General features: G+C 32.0%; 3 protein-coding genes across 3 annotated transcripts; 1 reads left to right on the top strand and 2 right to left on the bottom strand.

The window, feature by feature from the left end:
* Positions 1-3,499: 3,499 nt before the first annotated feature.
* Positions 3,500-8,962, top strand: LOC139851892 (cyclin-dependent kinase E-1). The gene is made up of 16 exons (XM_071841088.1): positions 3,500-3,814; positions 4,635-4,745; positions 5,017-5,120; positions 5,203-5,245; positions 5,363-5,461; positions 5,562-5,631; positions 5,743-5,837; positions 5,917-5,950; positions 6,144-6,228; positions 6,328-6,405; positions 6,581-6,628; positions 7,072-7,104; positions 7,281-7,386; positions 7,467-7,691; positions 7,780-7,843; positions 8,558-8,962. Exons 1-15 carry the CDS (start codon positions 3,587-3,589, stop codon positions 7,840-7,842), a joined length of 1,422 nt encoding a protein of 473 aa, XP_071697189.1. The 5' UTR covers positions 3,500-3,586; the 3' UTR covers position 7,843; positions 8,558-8,962.
* A 2,329-nt stretch (positions 8,963-11,291) lies between these two features.
* On the bottom strand, positions 11,292-15,431 carry LOC139851309 (protein disulfide-isomerase-like). Its single transcript, XM_071840328.1, has 10 exons — positions 15,188-15,431; positions 14,665-14,695; positions 14,268-14,555; positions 13,986-14,174; positions 13,681-13,806; positions 13,204-13,341; positions 13,004-13,123; positions 12,212-12,329; positions 12,004-12,116; positions 11,292-11,581 (listed from the first exon to the last, which is right to left on the bottom strand). Exons 1-10 carry the CDS (start codon positions 15,358-15,360, stop codon positions 11,381-11,383), a joined length of 1,497 nt encoding a protein of 498 aa, XP_071696429.1. The 5' UTR covers positions 15,361-15,431; the 3' UTR covers positions 11,292-11,380.
* Positions 15,432-19,052: 3,621 nt separating this feature from the next.
* LOC139855126 (protein disulfide-isomerase-like) lies at positions 19,053-21,877 on the bottom strand. The gene is made up of 8 exons (XM_071844374.1): positions 21,681-21,877; positions 21,294-21,345; positions 20,891-21,178; positions 20,596-20,793; positions 20,389-20,511; positions 19,677-19,814; positions 19,470-19,589; positions 19,053-19,154 (listed from the first exon to the last, which is right to left on the bottom strand). The coding sequence occupies exons 1-8, from the start codon at positions 21,875-21,877 to the stop codon at positions 19,053-19,055; spliced, it is 1,218 nt and encodes a 405-aa protein (XP_071700475.1).
* Positions 21,878-22,120: the final 243 nt, after the last annotated feature.

Here is a 22,120-nt window from a genome sequence, read left to right as displayed (position 1 = left end):
TACAATCTTTTATAAAACACCTTATGAACATATGTACAAACTTTGAAGCATATTGTACAACTTTCATTTTTAAGCAAACTTTATTATTATAATTATAACTATAATTATTATATTATTATTAATATTATTCAAATACATGTTCTATTTACGGGATTAATTACGTTACATATTTATGCGAAATACATGTTTCAATAAAAGATTCTAATGTAGGCTTTTATGACAAAGAAAATAATAATTGTAATGAAAAATGGAAAAGAATTGTGGGAGAATAAATGTAGTTCATTTATCCTGACTAAATTAAGTACATCAATATGTTTGTAAAAACAACGAGAAGTTTCTTAGTCGGAATCCGTGGTACTACGAGTCATTAAAGTAAATACCTTTAACATCTACATTCACTTAATACCTAAAACATATCATTAAACTGTTTCGTTTAAACAACCGCGTGATTCCGCATGTCATTTCACTAGTTTTAACTAAAATTCAAAATTTTACAGCTCGACACGTTGGACCCATACACAAGACCCGTTGGACCCGCCTCTATATGTTTGACTTGGTGGATTTGAACCCGATAGACCCATTTCTTTTTTTTTTAGTCTAAGACCTAATATGTTTTTAAAAAAAAAAACTCATTGGACCAATTTTTAGGGATGCGAATCTCAAAAACTAGAAACTTTACAACTCGACCCGTTTGACCCATATACAAAACCCATTATACCCAAATTGAGCACTTTAGGTTTGGTTTGCCAAGTAGTGCCAATGTTTGAGACGATCGAATATTTAATGTTTTTTTAAGGTGATTGTTTGTGATACGAGTCAAATCGGTCAACTAAAATATGAGTTTTGTTTTACTTGTAAAAACCTTCAATATGATCTTTGCAAAAATAATTTCAAGTCAAACTCTATTAAAGTGACAATTATTTGAGACACATAGAGTATAGCAATGGAGTAATTCAGTAGGTTGAGCATATTAGAATATGTGGTTGCATTAATCATCTTCTCGGGTAGTCCAAATAGGGAAGAAAAAAAACCTTCGCCCTTTACCTTTTTTTATAGAGAGTATAGCAAAATTAAGTAAATAAAATCAATATAAAATAATATAATATTTATACTTTCTAAATAATTCAATATAATAGTTTAATATTTTTTTATTCAACTTAACCACTAAAAATAAAGAGAATGCTATTACATTTTAAGCTTAGAAAAAATTTAATGTTAATCGTTAGAGTGTTTAAGAAATAAATTATTCAAAAAGTGATGATATATTTTGTAGGTTAATTCTAGACGGATAGTTATTTCAATTGTAAAAAAATAATTTTGTTATAATTTTTTAATGATAACCATTATGGTTATGATTAGAAAAGTTCTGTAACTTATATTATACTGTATATATTTAAGCTTCTAAAATCTAAACTTAGGGTGCGTTTGTTTACCTCTTAATGGAATGATTCAGCACTGGATGCTAAACCATTCAGCATTCAATGCGTTTGTTTTTGACCTCTGAATGACATATGGTGTTGAATGGTTCAGAATTCAGCTCTGAACCATTCAGAGATGAAACAATCTCTTAACCATTAAAAGCCTAAATTATCTATAATATTCTCCTCAATCATATCCTGATTAATTAACTAACAAATATATTGAATTTTTTATTCATGTCACACGTTAATAAGGTAGTTTTTGTCGGTTCATATCGTTCATTCTAAATGATTATCAAACAGCTTATTTTCATTCAGAGCAAACCTTATTCAGAGGCTCTGGACCATTCAGATTCTGAATCATTCAGCACTAAATCATTCAGTTTTATCAAACACACCCTTAGTAATTAATTATTAAATATGTTTACTCAATACATATTTTCTTTGACATTATGAATAAGAAATTAGGTTATATATGTTTAAAACATGATATGTTTAACAATTTTCCTTATATACCATTACTCCTGATTTTGATCGTTTTATTATCGTTAAACGACCTCTTAACATCTTAACATCCACTTACACACAACTAATTATTATTATAATCTAATCTACTTCTATTCTCCAATTCACTACCTTTCTAAGTTTATTTCACAAATTCCAAGCCAGGTTGATCACAACAAATTTTACTAACGTTAACTTTTAAGATTATTTTTAACGATTGTTTAAATAATTGTATACATTTACTTACTAATTTATGAATGTAATTTAGTGGTGGGGTGACAAAAGTTTTCTACAATTTTAAGAGTGGATTCCATTTGCCTCTTATTTAATAAGTGTCTGATTTTATGTCTAATAAAAACATATTAATTGACAAAGAAATAAATGATAGCTACAAAAGCATGTAGCCAACTTCCCTACGTGTACTACTAAAAAGTGCACTTTTTATGTTTTTCGAGTTTTTTTTTTTAAATTTTCAACTATGTAAACCAAAATAAAATAATCTATTCACCATAAACACAATTTCATAACATTTTATACGCATTAAAGTTTATATCCTTACTATGCATGTAAACATGTACACGTAATATAGTCTACAATTTTAACTTCACCACACCTTTTATTTATATATATATATATATATATATATATATATATATATATATATATATATATATATATATATATATATATATATATATATATAAGACATTAATAATAAACTTAAAACTTTTAGTTACTATGAGAAAATGAAAAAAAAAAAAAAGGTTAAAAACATTAAAAAAGTGCACCTTTTTATTAGTACATGTAGGGAAGACATAACTTATATGCTTTGTAGCTATCATTTCCCCATTTTATTTTATTACTTAATTAAATTAATAGCTTAATTATTAAGTGAAAATTAAATATCTTGATATTTATTTTTATTTATTACGGAGTACTTATAATACTAGTGAAATGATCCATGGAATCACGAGTTTATTTAAACGAAATTGTTTAATGATATGTTTTAGGTATCAAGTGAATATAAATGCTAAAGTCATTTAGTTTAATGACTCGTGGAATCACAGATTCTGACTAACAAACTTAATAATCAAATTATTGAAGTTTATAAAATGCATATAGCAAATAATGACAACGAAAACATACCACAAAATATTTTACCTGAAACATATGATCCGAAATAATCAAAGATTTTTAAAGAGAATGCTCAACCATTAATATGAAGGTAGGTGATATTGTTTTAAAACTCTGACTAAATAATATGTAGGAGAAATTTTTTTAAATTTAGAAACTGAATAATTGTTTAAGTTATATCTTTTGCATTTATATTTCATCATTATCATTTTACCTTTAATTGTTATTATTTTATTAAGTTTATAAAATTAAGATTAATTGTTATTTATGACATCATCATGGTGTTCCAAGAATTTTTTAATTTATTTTTGAATTGTTTTAAGTTTAGAAAATGTTTATTTATGATATTATCATTTTTGAAATTTAATAGAAACTAGAGATAAACAATAATAAATTTAAAATTTAAATTTATCGCAACAAATTAAACAAATAAAGTTTAATGAGTCATACCTTTGTCAATCAATTCAGGCAAACATCCATGAACTCTTACAAGCCCTAACTTACAACCCAATTTAGGGCTTTTTAAAAATATGAGCAACAGAGGTAATAATAACAATAGTAGCAGCAGTAATAACAACAGCAATCGCCCTGAATGGTTACAACAATACGATTTGATCGGTAAAATTGGTGAAGGAACTTACGGTCTTGTGTTCTTAGCTAAAATTAAGTCTAATCGAAGCAAATCGATTGCGATCAAGAAATTTAAGCAATCTAAAGATGGTGATGGTGTTTCTCCCACTGCAATTCGTGAAATTATGGTTTGTTTTTTGTTTTTCATTATCAATTTGTGAATTTTAGGTTTAGGATTTGGGGATTTTCACGTATTTATTGTGTTAATTGTTAAGTGAATTGAATAGCTCAATGCCTATGATTAGAATTGGTATTTGTATCTATTCTTTCAGCTTAAATGTTTAACAATTGAATGAATCTTTATTTGGCGTGTGTTAATTACAAGTCCTTATTTATAGTTACAAAAGTGCTTAATTATTAGTAACTTACATATGTATCAAAAGCACCATGTTTGAGATAAAATTTAAGTTAGAATTTAGAAAAGCTTGTGTGATTGAAGTTACTTTTTTCTTCGATTTATGTCAAAGAATGGCTTCACTTATTTCATGTTATATGGTGATTTGTCATTCATATATCTGGTCTCTTTTTGATACTAAAAGGAACACACTTTCTTAGATGATTACCATGACTGGTTTTAAATGAATAGACTGACCTATTTGGCTATTTCTCAAATTAGGAATTTTGAAGTTCGATACCCGTTATAAACTAGCCATAAAGTAATCACATGTATTAAATATTTTGCCGTAAGTTAGAACTCATGTCATTGTTTCTGAAGTAGAACTTAGTTTTGTCTTCTCTACAACTACCTAATATTATGTATCTTCTTTTATTCGAACTTATTTCCTTCTTATTGCGTCTTTCCCTCTTTTACCTTTATTTTCCGCTATATGATGAATTCTTAGGTAATCAACCCCCAATGCTAATGAACACAATATGTAATTAATCTTTAAATGCTAAGTTTCTATATATACTTTCATGTTATTCCTAAACATGACGATGTTGATGCAGTTGCTTAGGGAGATATCCCATGACAACGTGGTCAAGCTGGTTAATGTGCACATCAATCATATAGACATGTCTCTTTATCTGGCTTTCGACTACGCTGAACATGACCTCTATGTAAGCATTCATTGTACCCATTTACATTCACTTGCTTATATTACAGACATTCATACTGACATATTGTATATGCTTTATATGAAATGTACCTCTAAACATAGTGAACACATGAAAGTGAGTTACAATCAACACATATAATTGTTATATGATTGTAACACATGCATAAAGATGTACTACTATTCCAATATAATACTTTTAATTTATCTTCACTTATATTGTAAAAGCTGGGCCTCAACCTCGTTGGCTTACATTTTCTGTGTGAGAACATCAGGAAATTATCAGACATCACAGAGACAAGGTTAACCAAGGTATTAATCAATATACGGTGAAGTCAATACTTTGGCAGTTGCTTAATGGACTAAATTATCTTCATAGGTAAGCAAAACTTGCGACGTGTTTCATTCTGGTTATATTGTCATCATGATTAAAACACTTATCTTCAATAAACTGGATGCAGCAACTGGATTATGCATCGAGATCTTAAGCCATCTAATATTTTGGTAAGATTCATCATGTTCTCTCATTACTAGTGCTTGATCTAATGGACCAATTATTGCGTCTTTATCATACTTTTGGAAGCTTGTGCCATATCTAAAATTTGGTTCTTCATCTTCTAGGTGATGGGTGATGGGGAAGAACAAGGAGTTGTAAAAATTGCCGATTTTGGACTTGCTAGAATATATCAAGCTCCACTAAAGCCATTGTCCGATAACGGGGTACAAACATGCTTCCTTCTTGATTATGTTGAGCTTATTTCACCAGTTACGTGTGTCTGTATGGCTTAATTTCTGTAATTGGTTCGAATAAACATCACAGGTCGTTGTAACTATTTGGTATCGCGCTCCGGAGTTGCTCCTCGGGGGAAAGCACTATACTAGTGCAGTTGGTATGTATTCTTACAACCAAATTAATTTTTTTTTTTTTAATTTATGTTGTTTATCATACTATATGGTATTAACTTACAATCAATCTGATATAAAATACTTGATATTATTAGATATGTGGGCTGTTGGCTGTATATTTGCTGAGCTTCTGACGTTGAAGCCATTGTTTCAAGGACAGGAAGTAAAGGCCACGCCAAATCCTTTTCAGGTGACAGACTTTTTTTTAAGCAGATTATAATTCTTTATACCCTATTTTCCTGTTCTAAATTGAGTTATTGCTTGTTCAGCTGGATCAACTAGACAAAATCTTCAAAGTTTTGGGTAAGGAAAGATAAGGTTAAGAATCTTTGGATGTTCTGAATCCAAATCTTGATAATCATATCGTTTTGAATTAATTACTGATCATTTGGATTCAGAGTTTAGACTCTTATAAAACCCTTTATTTCCTCTTGATTTTTTTCTGTAATATTGTTTTATAAGTTTTGATTTAGTTTAAACTAAATATTATTTTCAGGTCATCCAACAGTAGACAAGTGGCCAACACTTGCTCATCTTCCACATTGGCAATCCGATCAACAGCATATTCAAGGACACAAATAGTAGGATCCGTGCTCGTGTATTGTGTATTTTTGTGTGAAGTATATATATTATTTTGTGGTCACCGTCTTATACCTACCGTCTATCTGTGCTCATTACAGTGATAGTCCTGGTCTGTACAGCGTTGTTCACCTCTCTCCAAAAAATCCTGCCTATGATCTTCTCTCTAAAATGTTGGAGTATGTGCTGCCCCTTGAATTTACTTATTAATTTTCAGTATGTTGTGTATATGACATGGTAAATTATTAGAGTTTATCTATCTTGTTAAAAAGGATATATATATGGACATCTGGCATTAAGAATTAATCTATTAAGATATTTTTACCATTTTCTCCTTGTAATTTTTAATTGTAGATATGATCCTCGAAAACGCATCACCGCAGCACAAGCTCTTGATCATGAGTGAGTTCTCTTTTGATTCGCCTCTCTTTTTCTCTCATTTATAGTATTCTAATAGTTACTCAACAGTTTTTTTTTTTTTTTTTTTTTTTTTTTTTTTTTTTTTTTTTTCACACCAAGTGGAACCCCACATTTGGCACTGGTATATGTTCATAAGGTTAACGATGTTTATATGATATAAATTAAAAATGCACGCGAATCAATTTAAGGATGATACTCAACCTGTCTTCAAAAATACGTGTCTCACGTAAAATAAGTTAACTGCTAATTTGTAACAAGTGAGGACGATGTTTTGTCATTTAACCATCTTCCTTCGTTATTTGGTCTTTGACTTGATAGCCAAACAGATCACTGCTCTTCCTTTTCAATGTTACTATTATATTTGCTGCGCCTTCATAAACTTTACAGTTCTGTATATTTCGTACCTAACGGTTCTTTGTATGTAGGTATTTTCGGATGGAACCTTTACCTGGACGCAAGTAAATTTTTTTTTTCTCAATAAACTTCATTTGTAAATCCCTCTGTATTTTAGACTGCTGATACTTATTAGATTTTTTTGTTGTTTACAAGCTTGAAATTGCTTGTGGCAAAAATTTCAAATTTTTAGGTAGTTGTTATTATCATTCTTTTTGACGATATACTTTATAATGCTCAGTGCACTGGTGCCGCCTCCTGGGGAGAAGACGATCAATTATCCAACCCGTCCAGTGGACACAAATACAGATTTTGAGGGCACCGCAAGTCTTCAGCCACCTCAACAGGTATGCTATTATTCGTTCATAAAAAAGTGGGATTACATATATGGAGTAATGGTTTACCCGTGCTTTATCATATTCATCAGGCATCAGGAAACCAAGTGGCTGGAAATATGGGGGGCCCACATGTAATGGCAAATAGAAATGTTCCGCGACCGATGCATATGGTTGGTGTGCAAAGAATGCAACAACAACAAAATATGGCTTATAATCTTGCCTCTCAGGCTGGGATGGGTGGTGCAATGAATCCCGGAAATATCCCGATGCAGCGTGGTGTTGCTGCCCAACCTCACCAACAGCAGCAGCAGCAGGTTTCGTATAATTTTGTTTCTTAATGTTTTTGTCTCCCTCTTATGCAGTAATGTATCGAGATTGTTTTTATTTTTTTGATGAAACTAGTTAAGAAGAAAGGATGGAATGGGGATGCCTGGATATCCGCAACAGAAATCAAGGCGTTTTTGAGGTAATTTTTGTACAACTGAGATGCCCCTAGAAGTTACAACCTCTTGTTACTGTAATTGTGTTTTTCAGTTGAACTTGTGTATTTTATTTTTACTTTGCCTTCATTTAATATCCTTAGTTAGTATAAGCTTCACGGAATTTTAAAGAGAATTACATTTTAGATAACTACTATTGGGGCGAATTTCAGAAAAAGGTACTTAAATGTAATTGTAAAAATTTTCTTGTAGGAACTAAACATTTTTAACAGAAAACTGGTTATAAGTTCAATATTATTTTTAGATTAAGGTAATATAATTACAAAGATCCAGAAAAATATAATTCAGTTGTTAAAATTTCCTAACTTGGAGAACCAGACATGATATTTGACAAAGGAAAGTTTTTGCATATTCACCTACTCGTATTTTTGTACGGCTAATCCTTTTATGATTTTTTATATTTTTTTTGTAATTATGTTAAAGTTTTCTTTTAACTTGTCGTACTGGAATTTAATGCCAATTCAGATGAAGCAATTTTTTAGAACAACACACACACACACAAATACAAATAGTTCACCATGGTAGTCGAACTAATAACCTCAAGGAGTCAAGGTTAATGAGTTACCTTGATATCGATAGGCTGAAGGCCCTTTGGTCAGTATGAAGCAATATAGGAGGTTGTATACACTTGATTAGACTTCAGTTGACTTTAACATGATCAGTTTGTTTTGGTTACACAGGGAACACAAGAACCTAAAGTTATCAAGTGATTTTGGTTTTTGAGCACATAAGATCAGACATGCACAATCCAGAGGCATGCATTCTCTTCAAGATGTTTCCCGCAGGTGTTGTTTGTTTAGATACTTCATCTGTTGTATATGGTAACATTCATATTATTATTTATGGAGCTAAAGATACTGACGGAGAAACCCATTATGGGTGTTCTCCATCGTTGATCGGATTTATTATATAGCCGTTAATGATTATTGTCCTGAAATGACACTTGTTATCAATAAAACTGCAACATAAGTCACCAGATTCGAAATTGCATATTAATTTATTCTTGTACAAGGAAAATGAATGTTAACAAATATGTAGAATAAGGTGATTGAAATATTTGTCAATTCTACTTTGTTGTTTAGTCATCATTTGTGCATAAGTCGTGTCATTTGTGTATGAAAGCTCCAAATGTGAAGTTCAATTTAATGATTCCACTTGAATCCAACTCGCCAATCAAGAGATTAATTCTTTTAGTTCTCGCCAATTTGGAGTGTAAAAATAGTACTGATAATACTTCTATTAAATATTAGACGAAGTCCTAATCTTATATTTGAATGTTAATATTTATAATATTGATAACAAACTCATGTATTTTTATTTTTTTCCTCATGATTAATATATATAGTCATTAACCAATTTAACCAGATTAATTAAACCGAAAGGTTAAAAAAATTAATTAATTGGTGTGTGGTTTCGGGGGCGGTTTAAGCACATAACCGCTCCTATATCACCTCTAGTTGTCAGTGGCGATCCATGAATCTTTCTTAACGGGGGCAAAAAAAAAATGGGATCCATGAATCTTTCTTAACGGGGGCAAAAAAAAAATGTTACATATTTCGAATAGAAAATGATATTAGACATACAAAAATTGTGAATATTCATTACAAATGACTTAACATGTTTTCTTCACCTATCTAAATACTATAAGACGTTTTTCAATAAACAATAATTCTAAATAATATTCAAAATAAATATATAAAAATATTATTTTAGTTCTTAGACCACTCCCTACAGCTAGTTACCCGTTAGTTACCAGCTCACTACCCGTAACTAACTATAGGCACGTGCTAGTTTCCCCCCTTAGTTATCCGCTTTCACCATAGATTTAACAGAGGTACGAGTCTTAGTTATAGAATTTGTGGATCCCAATGGCTTTTTGTTGTTTGGACTTGATGCTTTATTGCTTGTACGTTGTATATTAAGAGGGGTATTGTTTTAGCCATGATAGAGAGTGTTTAGTTATGGGTTAATTATAGAATATTGGTGTTGATGTGGCGCTGATGTGGAAAGTTAAGAGGATAAATAGTTTAGTTACGAGGGAGTGGCCTTACGTTCCCCGCCATTTTATACTGTATTTATATCTATAGTCTATAAATCTATTTATATAAGAGTAAAATTAGTCCACAATACAAACTATTATAATATTTGAAAGGGTTAAAGTCAAAAATAGGCTACAAATTTACACAAATGTACCGATGTCGCCCACAAACTCATTTCCGTCCTATTGTCGCCTACAAACTTTCAAAAAATGTGCTAATATCAACATTTTATAGTTTTGATCTGTTACATACTAATTTTGACCTTTTTTTTTTTTTTTAAGAATTAAGATCCAATCCACGAACGACACGTGTTGATTTTAACCAGTTTAGCCGGTAGCAAGTTATTTTTGTTTACATTGGTACACTTTTTGAAAGTTTTTGTTTATATTAGCACATTTTTTGAAAGTTTGTAGGCGACAGTAGGACGAAAATGAGTTTGTGGGCGACATCGGTACATTTATGTAAGTTTGTAGCCTATTTTTGACTTTAACCCTATTTGAAATACAAGGGCTAAAATGTGAGGTTGCAAAATGTTGAAAGCTTAGTTAGTTATTTATATTTAAATTGGAGGATTAGATATAACAAGTAATAAAAAAAGTACAAATGGAATCATCTTCCTGGAAACTCCATTTTTATACTGCAACTCCACAAACTTCAAACTACCATATTATGTGTATAGTTTGACAGGATAAACGAACAACAAATCATCACTAAACACAAAATAGCAATTTAAGATCACTGGGGCAGCTGACCCCGGCTGCCCTTATGTAGATCCGCCTCTGCTCGTTTTACGATAAAATGTGATCTTATTTTTGTATTTTTCAAGGGTAGACAAAATGCCATTTCAACCATGCTGATCAGTAGCAGTTTTGAAAATCTATATCAGCTACTACAGTAATCATATCCGGCTAAAGTCTGGCTATTTTGGAACGAATCATGAACGCCAAGAACAACATAAACGCATTAAAGATAGAAGCCAGAAAACTAATGCTAATGATAATGCTGGCAACTGGAAAAAGAACGAGAGAAAAAAGTGATGCATGGACAACCTGGACAGGGCAAACGGGCTAGTGGTGCAGATAGGGTTGAAGAGAAAGTGACCCAAAACCCACTGTCTGGAGTTTAGAATGTTATTGAGATCAACAGGAATTGATTTTCGTAACAAAAAGGGACCTCATTTTCTTATTGGAAAAACAGTTTTATACATCCTCAAAAGGATTGTTTTATTTTGAATTTAACTATCTTTCATTCAACCCAAAAGGCTTATTCATATCATGCACTATAAAAAGTACACCACATCAGTGGTGGCAGGAGATGGTGGCAGGAGATGCTGATGAGAGGTGGTAGCTGATACACGATGATAAACATCCATAACTGAACTTAAAAGTCTCATAACTTATAAAGAGTACGAGTTACTGAACTACCGCTAGAAAAAAAAAAAGATGACTCTACCAAAAAGACACTTTACAGTTCGTCTTTGCCTGATTCAGTTGCAGCTGGTTCGGATGTCACATCTTCACGGTTCTTTTGGATGAACTCAATCATGTCATCCTTTGTCCTATTTCCATCATATGGTATCACTTTACCGCTCGAGGTTCTGAAGTATAATGTCGGGTAACCTTGAACTTCGAATGTGTCACTTGGAATATCGTTGTTCGATCCGTCCTGGATGAATCATTCAACCCACAAGTATTAGAAATTAGAGAGCAAAACACATTTCTTTTGATCAGAGTAAATGATAAATATTGAATAGTAACAATCTCAAACAAATTTAAATGGCTTTTTAGAATCTGCTTCATGACCTAAACGCTACAGCCTACAGGTGTATACATATGCTTGCATTACAACACTGCTGTTTTCTCTTAGGCAGATCATGGTTTAAATAATAATTTTTAAATTATCATGTATACAATACATTCATTATCTATATTTATTAAAAAAAACATATGTACATCAAGTGTTTATGTACTGACGCGACCCGTTTTGGCTGATTCTTGGGAGATCATCTATTGGATACTGTCCAAACCACCCATTTTTCCAACACTACTATGCAACATACAGACAATGAGATACAAATGGGAACTTACAAATTTTGCAATCATAACACCAGCATCATTTTCAAACGAGACAGCAACTTCATCCAAGATTGGAGCCAATTTCTTGCAGTGTCCACACCATGGTGCGTAGATCTCTAGTAGAACTGTAAAACAACCGGTACAAACTATAAGCTTAAAGAAGAAAAGAGCTCATAGGCTAGGTTACGTATGTAGAAGTGAGCATAAAGGGAAATCTTACTGTTCTTTTTGGAGTCCAAAACCATGTCTTTAAGACTATTGGCAACCACCACCTTCACAGGCTCATCGTTGGTTTCAGGAATAGGCTCCGACTTAATAAACGGCTTCACATTTCCATCCTGTGCCAATTGAGGTAAAATCAGTATAAGTGGAGAACTAAAGATGGGAAAGAATAATTAATTGTTAAAAGTTGCATTTTTAGTTTGACATAATCGGTGATAGTTCAGAACATAAAGGATAACATCACCCGATTTCGCAAACCTTTTTGGTGGTCATCTATTAAATCTGATAATGCCGAATAAGTAGTCATTTTTCCTAAAGGCTGTAATTTTCAATCGATATAATTAAAAACAGATAGGTTTGGCTAACATTCTATCTTTTATTGTTCAAATGGGAAAAATACATAAAGAAAAAGAATAAGAGCCACAAAAGAAACGGATCAATTGAAAAACTACAGATAATCGTATTAATAAATAATTTTTATAATCATGGTTAGTTAGCACATTAATAACTTGAAATAAGGACAAATTACGCACAACAGGCCCATTTTGACGAGGACTAAAGTTCGTCATTTTGACACATTACCCATCCCGTTTCCCCCATTGTTTTTGCCACCTTTAAATTTTTAGTAGTAGATCATTTGAAAAATGATCACAAATATTTACTGCAGTACTAATTTACACCATGTCTTAGAATATAGACACTGACGAAATAGTTAAATTAACATAACATAGTTACAGCTTAATCATGAGAATATTCTTATTTAATGGGAGGGGTAGAAGTTCGAACATACCACGTAGTCTTTCAACCAAGGAGCAATTTGATCAACTTCAACATTTGACTTGATGAACTTCAGACCATTACTGTTTTGTACAATAAGCACAGGTGACTGGTCCTCTGTAAGGCCAAAATACTGCTCATCCAAGTTGACAGGAAAGTCAGAATGTAAGTCAAAGTCAAAAGTAATCAACACAGGATGAGAAAGATTATTACCTGCAACGCAGCTTGGCTAGCCTTAACATCACCCACTAGGAAATTCAACCCTTTTCCTTTGTATACACCAGCTTCATCAGAGTATTTTGACTTGAAAGCATCAACATGCTCATGACTGAAATCCAGAAACAGCATAGCCTAGACAAAAGAAGCATACAAACTTGTTGCTAAGTCACACAATAACTTCATTAAAACGGCACTCACCATGTGATTAATCAACATAATCTGTATATGCTGGAATTAGAAGCTTGATAGTGATTTAGAATGCAAAAATATGGCTGATTTAATGATATAACTGACTCGCGTGCACTAGTGGTTGTTGCTCATGAATTGCACTGCTTAGAAACGTATATTCAATTATTCGTATATGATAAATCCTATTTTAGGGTGTGGGTTTTGTAATGTCTGCTATCATATTTCATGAGGGATTCATAGAGTGCATTAAAGGGATTGTCCTTAAGTAAATATGATATATACCTTCGTGTTGGGACTTTCAAAGTATTTGATGAGGAAAGGCTGGTTGGTTGGGCTTTGGTCAAAGAGTGTGACAAGAGGAATGCTAGCATCTTCAATGAATTTCTCCAAAGCATCAACTTCAAATTTCTGAAAGTTCACAAAGGAAATATTAATAAATATGTTATAAACCTAAATCTTTTACAAAAACAAAGAATCAAAACCAATAACCATCAACATAAAATATAGAATGCATGTATACAGACACAGCTTTTCGTGTTATTTATGATAAAGAACGGAATCTTGCAACAGTGGATGACTTGAAGTACCTGGAAATCAACAGCCAGTTCATCAAATGGCTTTATTAACCTAACAGTTGGGGTGGTCACTGACGATTCCCCACGTGGAAGTAGTTCAGCTTTTGTAGTGTGACCAAAGTCATAATCAGCGCGCAGCTTGTCAGCTACGATGGTGAAATTCTCATATTCTTCACCAGAGAATTTGGGGAAAATACCTACCTGTAATAACACATCAAACATTTGACGACTTCATCAAAATTCAAAAGTAAGATGTCAAATATTTAGCGGTTAATAAGAGTTTAGTGAACTTACCACAATGACCTTCTTGTCATCTATAAGACTTCCTGCATCTTCTGGAGTTTTTATTTCAAACGATGCAGGACCCACTTGTTTCTTCAAAAATTCTACAATACCATCAGCCTCTCGAGGGCCTTTGTAGTCTTGAACAATCTCTCCTCCATCTTTAAAAATTTTGATTGTAGGGAACCCTTGAATCTCATATTGTTGAGCAAGTCCTTTGTTTTCTTCAGCATTGGCGTCAACCTTTGCCAAAGTAACTGGAGGATCATGGCTTGATAACACAGATGCAGCCTTCTCATACTGCACACATACACAAACACACGTTAAAACATATTTTAGCTACATTTCATTTCAACACACGTATATCTTTCTAAGTCGACCAAAGTGGGAAGTAGAACAAGATAGATACCTCTGGAGCAAGACTCTTACAGTGACCACACCTGTAAGAAAAACAGAATAAAATAAGATAAGTTACTTAATGAACAAATTCATTGAAGTTTGATCCTATAAATTAGCAAAGGGAAATGTATGAATTACTTAATTGATACTTTAACTAATAATCAATCAACTATGAACTTATGTATCAATACTTTAAAGCCAGATCCAGATCAAGATCAGTGAAACAACAAATAGTCTCATGATACTCATCTCCTTTAGATTTAAAATATAAAAAAATACAAATTTTAACTTTTTACAGAAAAGAAAACAAACAAAGCACATAAGTTTAACAATAAAAGAACACGAATCATCACAATTTACTGAAAAAAACAGTAATTCAGTTGCACGTTTTATTGCATGAAACGCATAAGTCAACTCAAGTCAACACTCAGTTCATTAAATTATAACCAAATCAAATAAGAAAAAAATGAATGAATGGTAATTATAATTATAATAAATCAAGCAAGCATATATAGATGGATGTAAGTATATACCATGGAGCGTAGAATTCAACGACGATGAATTTGTGTTTAGTAACAGTTTCAGAGAAATTAGAATGATCTAACGTCAACACAGATTCTTTTTCGGTCTCAGTAACTGAACAGATCGATAGAATTGATGCAATTGCTAAAATATATAATAGCATATAAACCCTAGAAATCGCCATGTTCAACTTTCTTTCTTGCTCTGGTTTCTCTGTCTAGAAAGTCACGGGCGTTTGGATAGTTCTGTCATGTGAGAAAGAAGAGCCAAACTATAAATAGGTGATTCCTTGGGTGGTAAGACCACTAATTTTGTGGATAATTAGGTAGAAGTTTTAACATTTAACGCGACAATTAGTTTTCGTTGTAAAAAGAGAAAAGTGCACCCATTAATTAAAAGTCATTTTATTAAATATGCTTCAGGTAGAAAAAATATGAAGCGCAATAGACATCGGGATAAATATCGGTGGCGTGATAGGTATTTTATCGATGATGTGATGAAAGATCTGGAGGAGGATGATGTTGAAGTTGATTGTTGTTCATGTTGCTCATCCTGCTCATCCTACTCAACCTCGAGATCGGAATCGTAGTCTTCAGTGTTTAGTCGTGTTTTTTTTGTTTCGGGGTCGTGATTGTTTTCGTTTTTCGTTTGTTTCTTCGGTAGTTAGGCTACGAGTTCGAGGGTTTCTTAGTTTGTTGTCGTGTTTTTAGGTCTGTTCGAGTTTTTGTATGTTTGGATGTCAGTGCGAGTTATCGTGTACTAACTAGCTTATTGCTAGTTTGCTTTTTATTTTATTTTATAATATACTTGCCTTTCAAAAAAAAAAAAAAAAAATAGGTGATTCCCGTGAAAGTGTGAAACGATGTCGTTTAATCGCAAAAGAATATGTGATTTATCATTTTATTTTTTATAACTACAAGTCTACAACCACCCTAAACAAACTTTAAAAAATGTTCACATAATTGTCCAATGTAAAAGCCATGTATATTTCATTGAAAGACGATAACGATAGTCCTAAAGGAACTTTTATCATTTATTTACTAATCTATCTATCACTTCTATTAGAGCACAAGGTGTCCGTGTTTATTTGTCAAGATCCATTTCAATGTCGAAAATGAACCTTAAAAATAATTAAAGTGGAGGTGTCATTCTATGTCCATTTCAGTGTCTATTTCGAGGTCGATTTTAGTCGTTGACCAATAAGAAAATAGAGTATAATTAAAAAGAAAAAAAAAGTTAAAGCCACCGTCGGTGTCGTAACGGTGGCCAACGACGTCGAGATACTATTACAAGAGATGGTGGGATGGTGTCCAATTTTGAGCTGCGTCCCTTATCGACGTTGAAATTGACAATGGATACCGAGACCTCTTATAATCCTAAAATGATGATGCAATAATTACCTTTTTCCTTCTATAAAAAATCAAAAGGAAAAATTGTAAAGGCATGTAGGTGATGTCATAAATAAAATTATTTTTACAATTAAATTAAATCTACTTAATGATATCATAAATAAGGATTATCTAAGCTTAAAAAAAATTCAAAAATACAGAAAAAAATTCTAAGTTTTCATGATTATGTCTTTAAAATAATTAATTGTATTTAATAAAAATATTAACATGTAAATTTTATAATATATGGGTCATTATGTACAACCTTATGATGAAACACCCTCATGACCAAATGTACAATATTTGAAACATTATGTACAACCGTATGGTAAAACACCCTCAAGATCATATGTACAATATTTGAAGCATTATGTACAACCTTATGACAAAACACTCACATGACCATATGTATAAACTTTAAAATAAATTCTACAATAATTACAAATCACCTCATAAACACGTGTACAAACTTTGAAACATATTGTACAAACTTCATATGATAATTGTATTTTAACTTTTAAATTTTTATCAAGAGACATTTGTTATTACTAATAATCATTATTAAAAATATAAATACTCAATTTTTAAACAAACTTTATTATTATTTATTATAATTATAGTTATTATTATATTATTATTATTCAAATATTCAAATATGGGTGCTTTTTACGAGATTAATTACGTTACATATATATGCGAAATACATGTCGCAATAAAATGTTGTAATGTAGGTTTTTATGACAAAGTTAAGTATATCAAGGCAGTCATTTATTCTGATCAAGTTAAGTACATCAATATATTTGTAAAAACAACAACAAGTTTCTTAGTAGGAATTCGGTGTTCCACGGGTCAAACTAAATGACTTTAGCATTTACATTCTCTTAATACATAAAATATATTATTAAACTGTTTCGTTTAAACAAGCCCGTGATTTCACGGGTCATTTACTAATACGTACTATATTGTTATGGTTAATGTTAAATAAGAGAATAATTCGATTAGTTTGTATCTATAAAACAATTTTGTGAGTCTTAGATAACCTGAAAAAAGAATAAGCTACTTCATATACCACGAAATAATAAGCCACTTCATTTTTCAGCTGAGTGGTATCGAGCTTTAGTAAGACGGACCCGTAATTAGTTGCCAAGCAACCCGGGTTTGATTTCGAGGAGGGGGTGTTTTCTTCAGGATTCTCGCGATTAGTTGCCAAGCAACCCGGGTTCAATCCTTGGAGTTTCCTATCTAACGTGCGTGAGTGCAAATGAGAGCATTCGATGTCTCTCAAGCCGTTAAAAAAAAAAACTACTTCATTTAGTGAAAAAAGAATAAGCTACTTTATTCAATGGTAAAAAAAATGACAAGATGGTTTAGTAGATAACATCTCATGTTTATAAATGTTAATAGCGTAAATCTTGAAATGGTCAGAAAGATGGTCAATGAAGGTTACATAAGTACTCGATTATACCACATAAATCTTACTAAAAATATTTGTCTTTCACATTTAATCTGAACATGAAAAGCTTTTTTCATTTACCTAGTTTAATTAAGTACGAGTGAAAGTTAACGTAGGGTAAAGTGGTCGTAGATTTCAGCAATGTCCTTAGAGCTCTGAGTAGAGTTGTGAGTAGTTTACAAATTTGATTAAGATTTCTTTTTCTCGTATTGCTCTTCAATATTATAGTTGTGTCATTGTGATTATGATTAATGATTAAATATAAGATATGGGTAGTTTTAAATGAGATTACAACCATACAAAAAGGAAAAACTAATCAAAGTAGTACTTTATCCTTAGTCTCACTCATAATTAGTAAGTTATCTTACGTGAAGTATCAATTGGTAGTGGTCTGCCTCTTTTAGCGAGAGGTCAGGAGTTCGACCTCGTTGGGTTGCAACATTGCACTCAATGTTATCCCTGATCTGAAGTATCAACCCATGTCACCTTTCGCTTAGTGTGGGGGCAGCGGGGAGGGGGGTTTTACTGGCCATGCCCTCGGATTGGTCCGGATTTCCTCCAGGGCAGAAGTTGGGGCGGATTATGCAACTATGGGAGATGAACGCGTGAGTGGTTTAGTCCCCATTCAACACACTTAAAGGTTTCCGCGCTTTAGTGCTATTGAGAACTTCGGGCCCATGAATGATCTCAAACTGATTTCTAAAAAAAAATGTAGTACTCGTATATGCTTTTAACTTATAATTATCCTTTGAAGACATAAGAACTTTAAATGCAAAACTTAGTGGATGGATTATACGAAAGAAAAAATCAACAATTAGACAAACTCAGCAAATTTTCTGGCAATACTATATTGACAAAACTTCAATATGTACATGGAAAAACAAGCAAGTAAAGGAGGAGGCCATAAAATTTATACTGTATTCAATATGGTATATTAACATTTTTTGTCAATATGGATTTGTTTTACTTGAAATCACAAGGCCTTATATAATGACCCTTATATATAAATATAGCATAAACGGTTCTTTTCGAGTTCTAAAGCATGTCTTCAAGGCTATTGGCGACCACCACCTCTGATGGGTCGTTGTTAGTTTCATGGATCGGTTGTGACTTTAAGAATGGCTTTAGCTTGCCTTCCTGAACACACGTAACAAAGAACATTGAACACTTCTAATGATTAAAGATTATATATATATATATATATATATATATATATATATATACTAATACCAATTACTGAAAATTGAATGGGAATTCTACTCCCAAATCTTAAATTTAGAAAAGTCACATGTTTGACTTCAAATGTTTGAGTTATACTTTTGGTTAAGAAGATTCATAGGTTTTACATCATTGGTTGGCATTATTAGTTTGACTAAAAGTCAAACTTCTCCTAAAAGCTTATATTTTCCAATACAATGTTGCAATCTTATAAACAATAGAGTTATGTATTACCTTATAATCAACTAACCAAGGAGATATGTCATCAGGTTTTAGATTTGGTTTCATATAGCTTGGACCACTGTAGCTGTCTATGAGTATGAGAGGTACTTGACCAAATCTCAAACCAGAATACTTTTCACCCAAATAACAACGCGTGATGATACAGAAGATAAATCTAATATGAAAGTTTAAGAAGTCAATAACAAGAAGAAAACTAACCTTAAGGTCATCTTCGTTAGTCTTTGCATCGATCAAGACGAATCTTAATCCTTTGCATTTATGTAGTGCAGCAACATTGTGAAATCTAGACTTGAAAACCTCATAATGCTCATTGCCGGAATCCAAAAATAACATTACCTACGCAAAAAAAAATTCTAATTTATTATTTTTCATTTTTTAAAATGCATTATGCCAGAAGTTATAGCGAAAAAGTATCTAGTCCTACCTTTTTCGGACTGAAATCTTGTTACTACAGGAAGCACGATAGTTGGTTTTTGATGTACTAATAACTTCATAAATTATATACAATAATTGGATCATCGATGTAACTTAGGGAAAAATGCATAACATGCTAATTGACAATATCCAGTCATGCATTTCACTTGTGCCTAGAATTAAGGGTAAATAACGTTTCAGGTTGTTTAAACAGATTATTTCGACATTAGGGTATGTTTACTTTCCACTTAATGGTCTATTTCTGAACAACTCTTAATTCACTAATTCAGTAAGTAAAATTGTTGTTTGTTTGTCACTTAATCTGCCACTTAATCTGAAAATTGGTCTGTTTTCAGGAGACATAGAATCAGACATCCATCCAGAATAAGAGGCAAATGGAAACAGAGGCAAACTCAGAGAAAAGGTAAAGAAAAATGCTTATAAAGGAATTAATTTTTTTACAATTTTTGGTTACAGAAGCTAAATTGTTGCAAACCTGCTCATCGGGCAGTTGAGATAGGTACTGCGAAATGATATCAGGTGGGGGATCGCTAAGAATCGTCACGAGAGGAAAGCTAGCTCCTATAATGAAATTTTCCATAGCACGAACTTGAAAATTCTGTACATTCACAAACAAAAATAACAATAAATATAAAATATTCAACACAAGATCACAAAATAAAAAAGTCAACTTGTGCAAAACCTGAGAGTCAACAGAGAGTTCGTCATATGGTTTCAGTAGCCTAAGAGTTGGCGTTATTACTGATGGTTCACCCCGAGGAATGATGCTTGCATTCGAAGTGTGAAAAACATCAAAACCCCAAGACTCGCGTAGCAACTTATTCGCAATCACAGTAAAATTCTCGAATTCCTCCCCGTAAAATTTATGAAATATTCCAACCTAATCAAATCATTAAACATACAACTAAAGTAACTAAAAACAGACCTGAAAAGAACAAAATTTATTGGATGATGTGAAGAGATTAAAAAGTACTTACAATGGAGATCTTTTTTTCATCGATAAGGCGAAAAGCATCTGCATCAGTTTTAAGTTCTATAGACGAAGGATCAATGAATCGTTCCAGGGTTCGCACGATTCCATCAGCGTCTTTAGGACCTACATAGTCATAAAAATCTCTTCCATTGTTTTGTGAGATCACGATAATGGGGTAACCGGTTACTTCAAATTTATCCGCGAGTTCTTTATTCTCATCTGCACTATCGTCAATCTTTGCCATAACAATTGGTGGCTCGTGAGTACTCAACACAGATGCAGCCTTTTCGTACTACAGTTCATAAACTTTTCATTTGAAACTTGACGTAACTAGGTTACGTCCATAACTTGATATAAAACAAGGGGATACTTTTAATGGATTAAAGAAGGATTAATGAGTTTAGTACCTCTGGGGCAAGTTCCTCACCGAATTTACATAGGAGTTTATGCATTTTTTCACTGGAAAACAAGGCAAATGTGTTGGTAGGAGATAAATTAAAACATAAAAAAAATACATTTATAACCTGTTAATCTCACAATAACCCTACTTTTACATGTCTATATGACAATATAGTGCTTGTTTCAAGTAGTTAATGCTTTCTGAAAACAAGTATTCCAAAAAATTCCATTTTGCAATTTAAGTTGAACCCACCTTCTATAGATCTGATAGTAGTATAATACAGAGCTGAGCTTTGACTTTTTATAAAGTCAACATTATCATTTTTCAAAATCCAAATTGACATGATTTTATATATTTAACTATATATATGATGAAAATTAACAACTTAACTCACCATGGAGCCCAAAACTGAATGACAAGGAAGTTGTGATGAGAAACAGCTAGTGAGAAATTAGTGTGATCTAAAGTCAACACATACTCTCCTGCAGCAGCTGCTATATTATTATTAACACCAGAATAAGAGATTGAGACTGATAATGATAATGCAAACAAAATGAGAATCCTGCAACCAAAATAAAAACTCCAGGCCATTGTTATTGTTGTTGTTGCTGGCTTGCTGCACCTCTGTTACATAGCTTCTATTTTTTTTTTTTAATTCTCAAATCATATTAGCTAAACAAACACATGATTAGCCATACATTTAGGAATAATGATTTGATTACATAATTAACCCAATTAAAAATGCCACGTCATTTGGTCAAACTTGAGAAGCATATTAGCGAAAAGTAAAAAAAAATTCTCTACAATTAACCCTACTAGCATAGTAGCATAAGT

The sequence above is a fragment of the Rutidosis leptorrhynchoides genome, chromosome 6 (assembly GCF_046630445.1).
Source record: "Rutidosis leptorrhynchoides isolate AG116_Rl617_1_P2 chromosome 6, CSIRO_AGI_Rlap_v1, whole genome shotgun sequence".
Lineage (NCBI taxonomy): Eukaryota > Viridiplantae > Streptophyta > Magnoliopsida > Asterales > Asteraceae > Rutidosis > Rutidosis leptorrhynchoides.
Note: the sequence above shows the minus strand (reverse complement) of the source record. Positions and strands in the feature narration are given on the sequence as shown.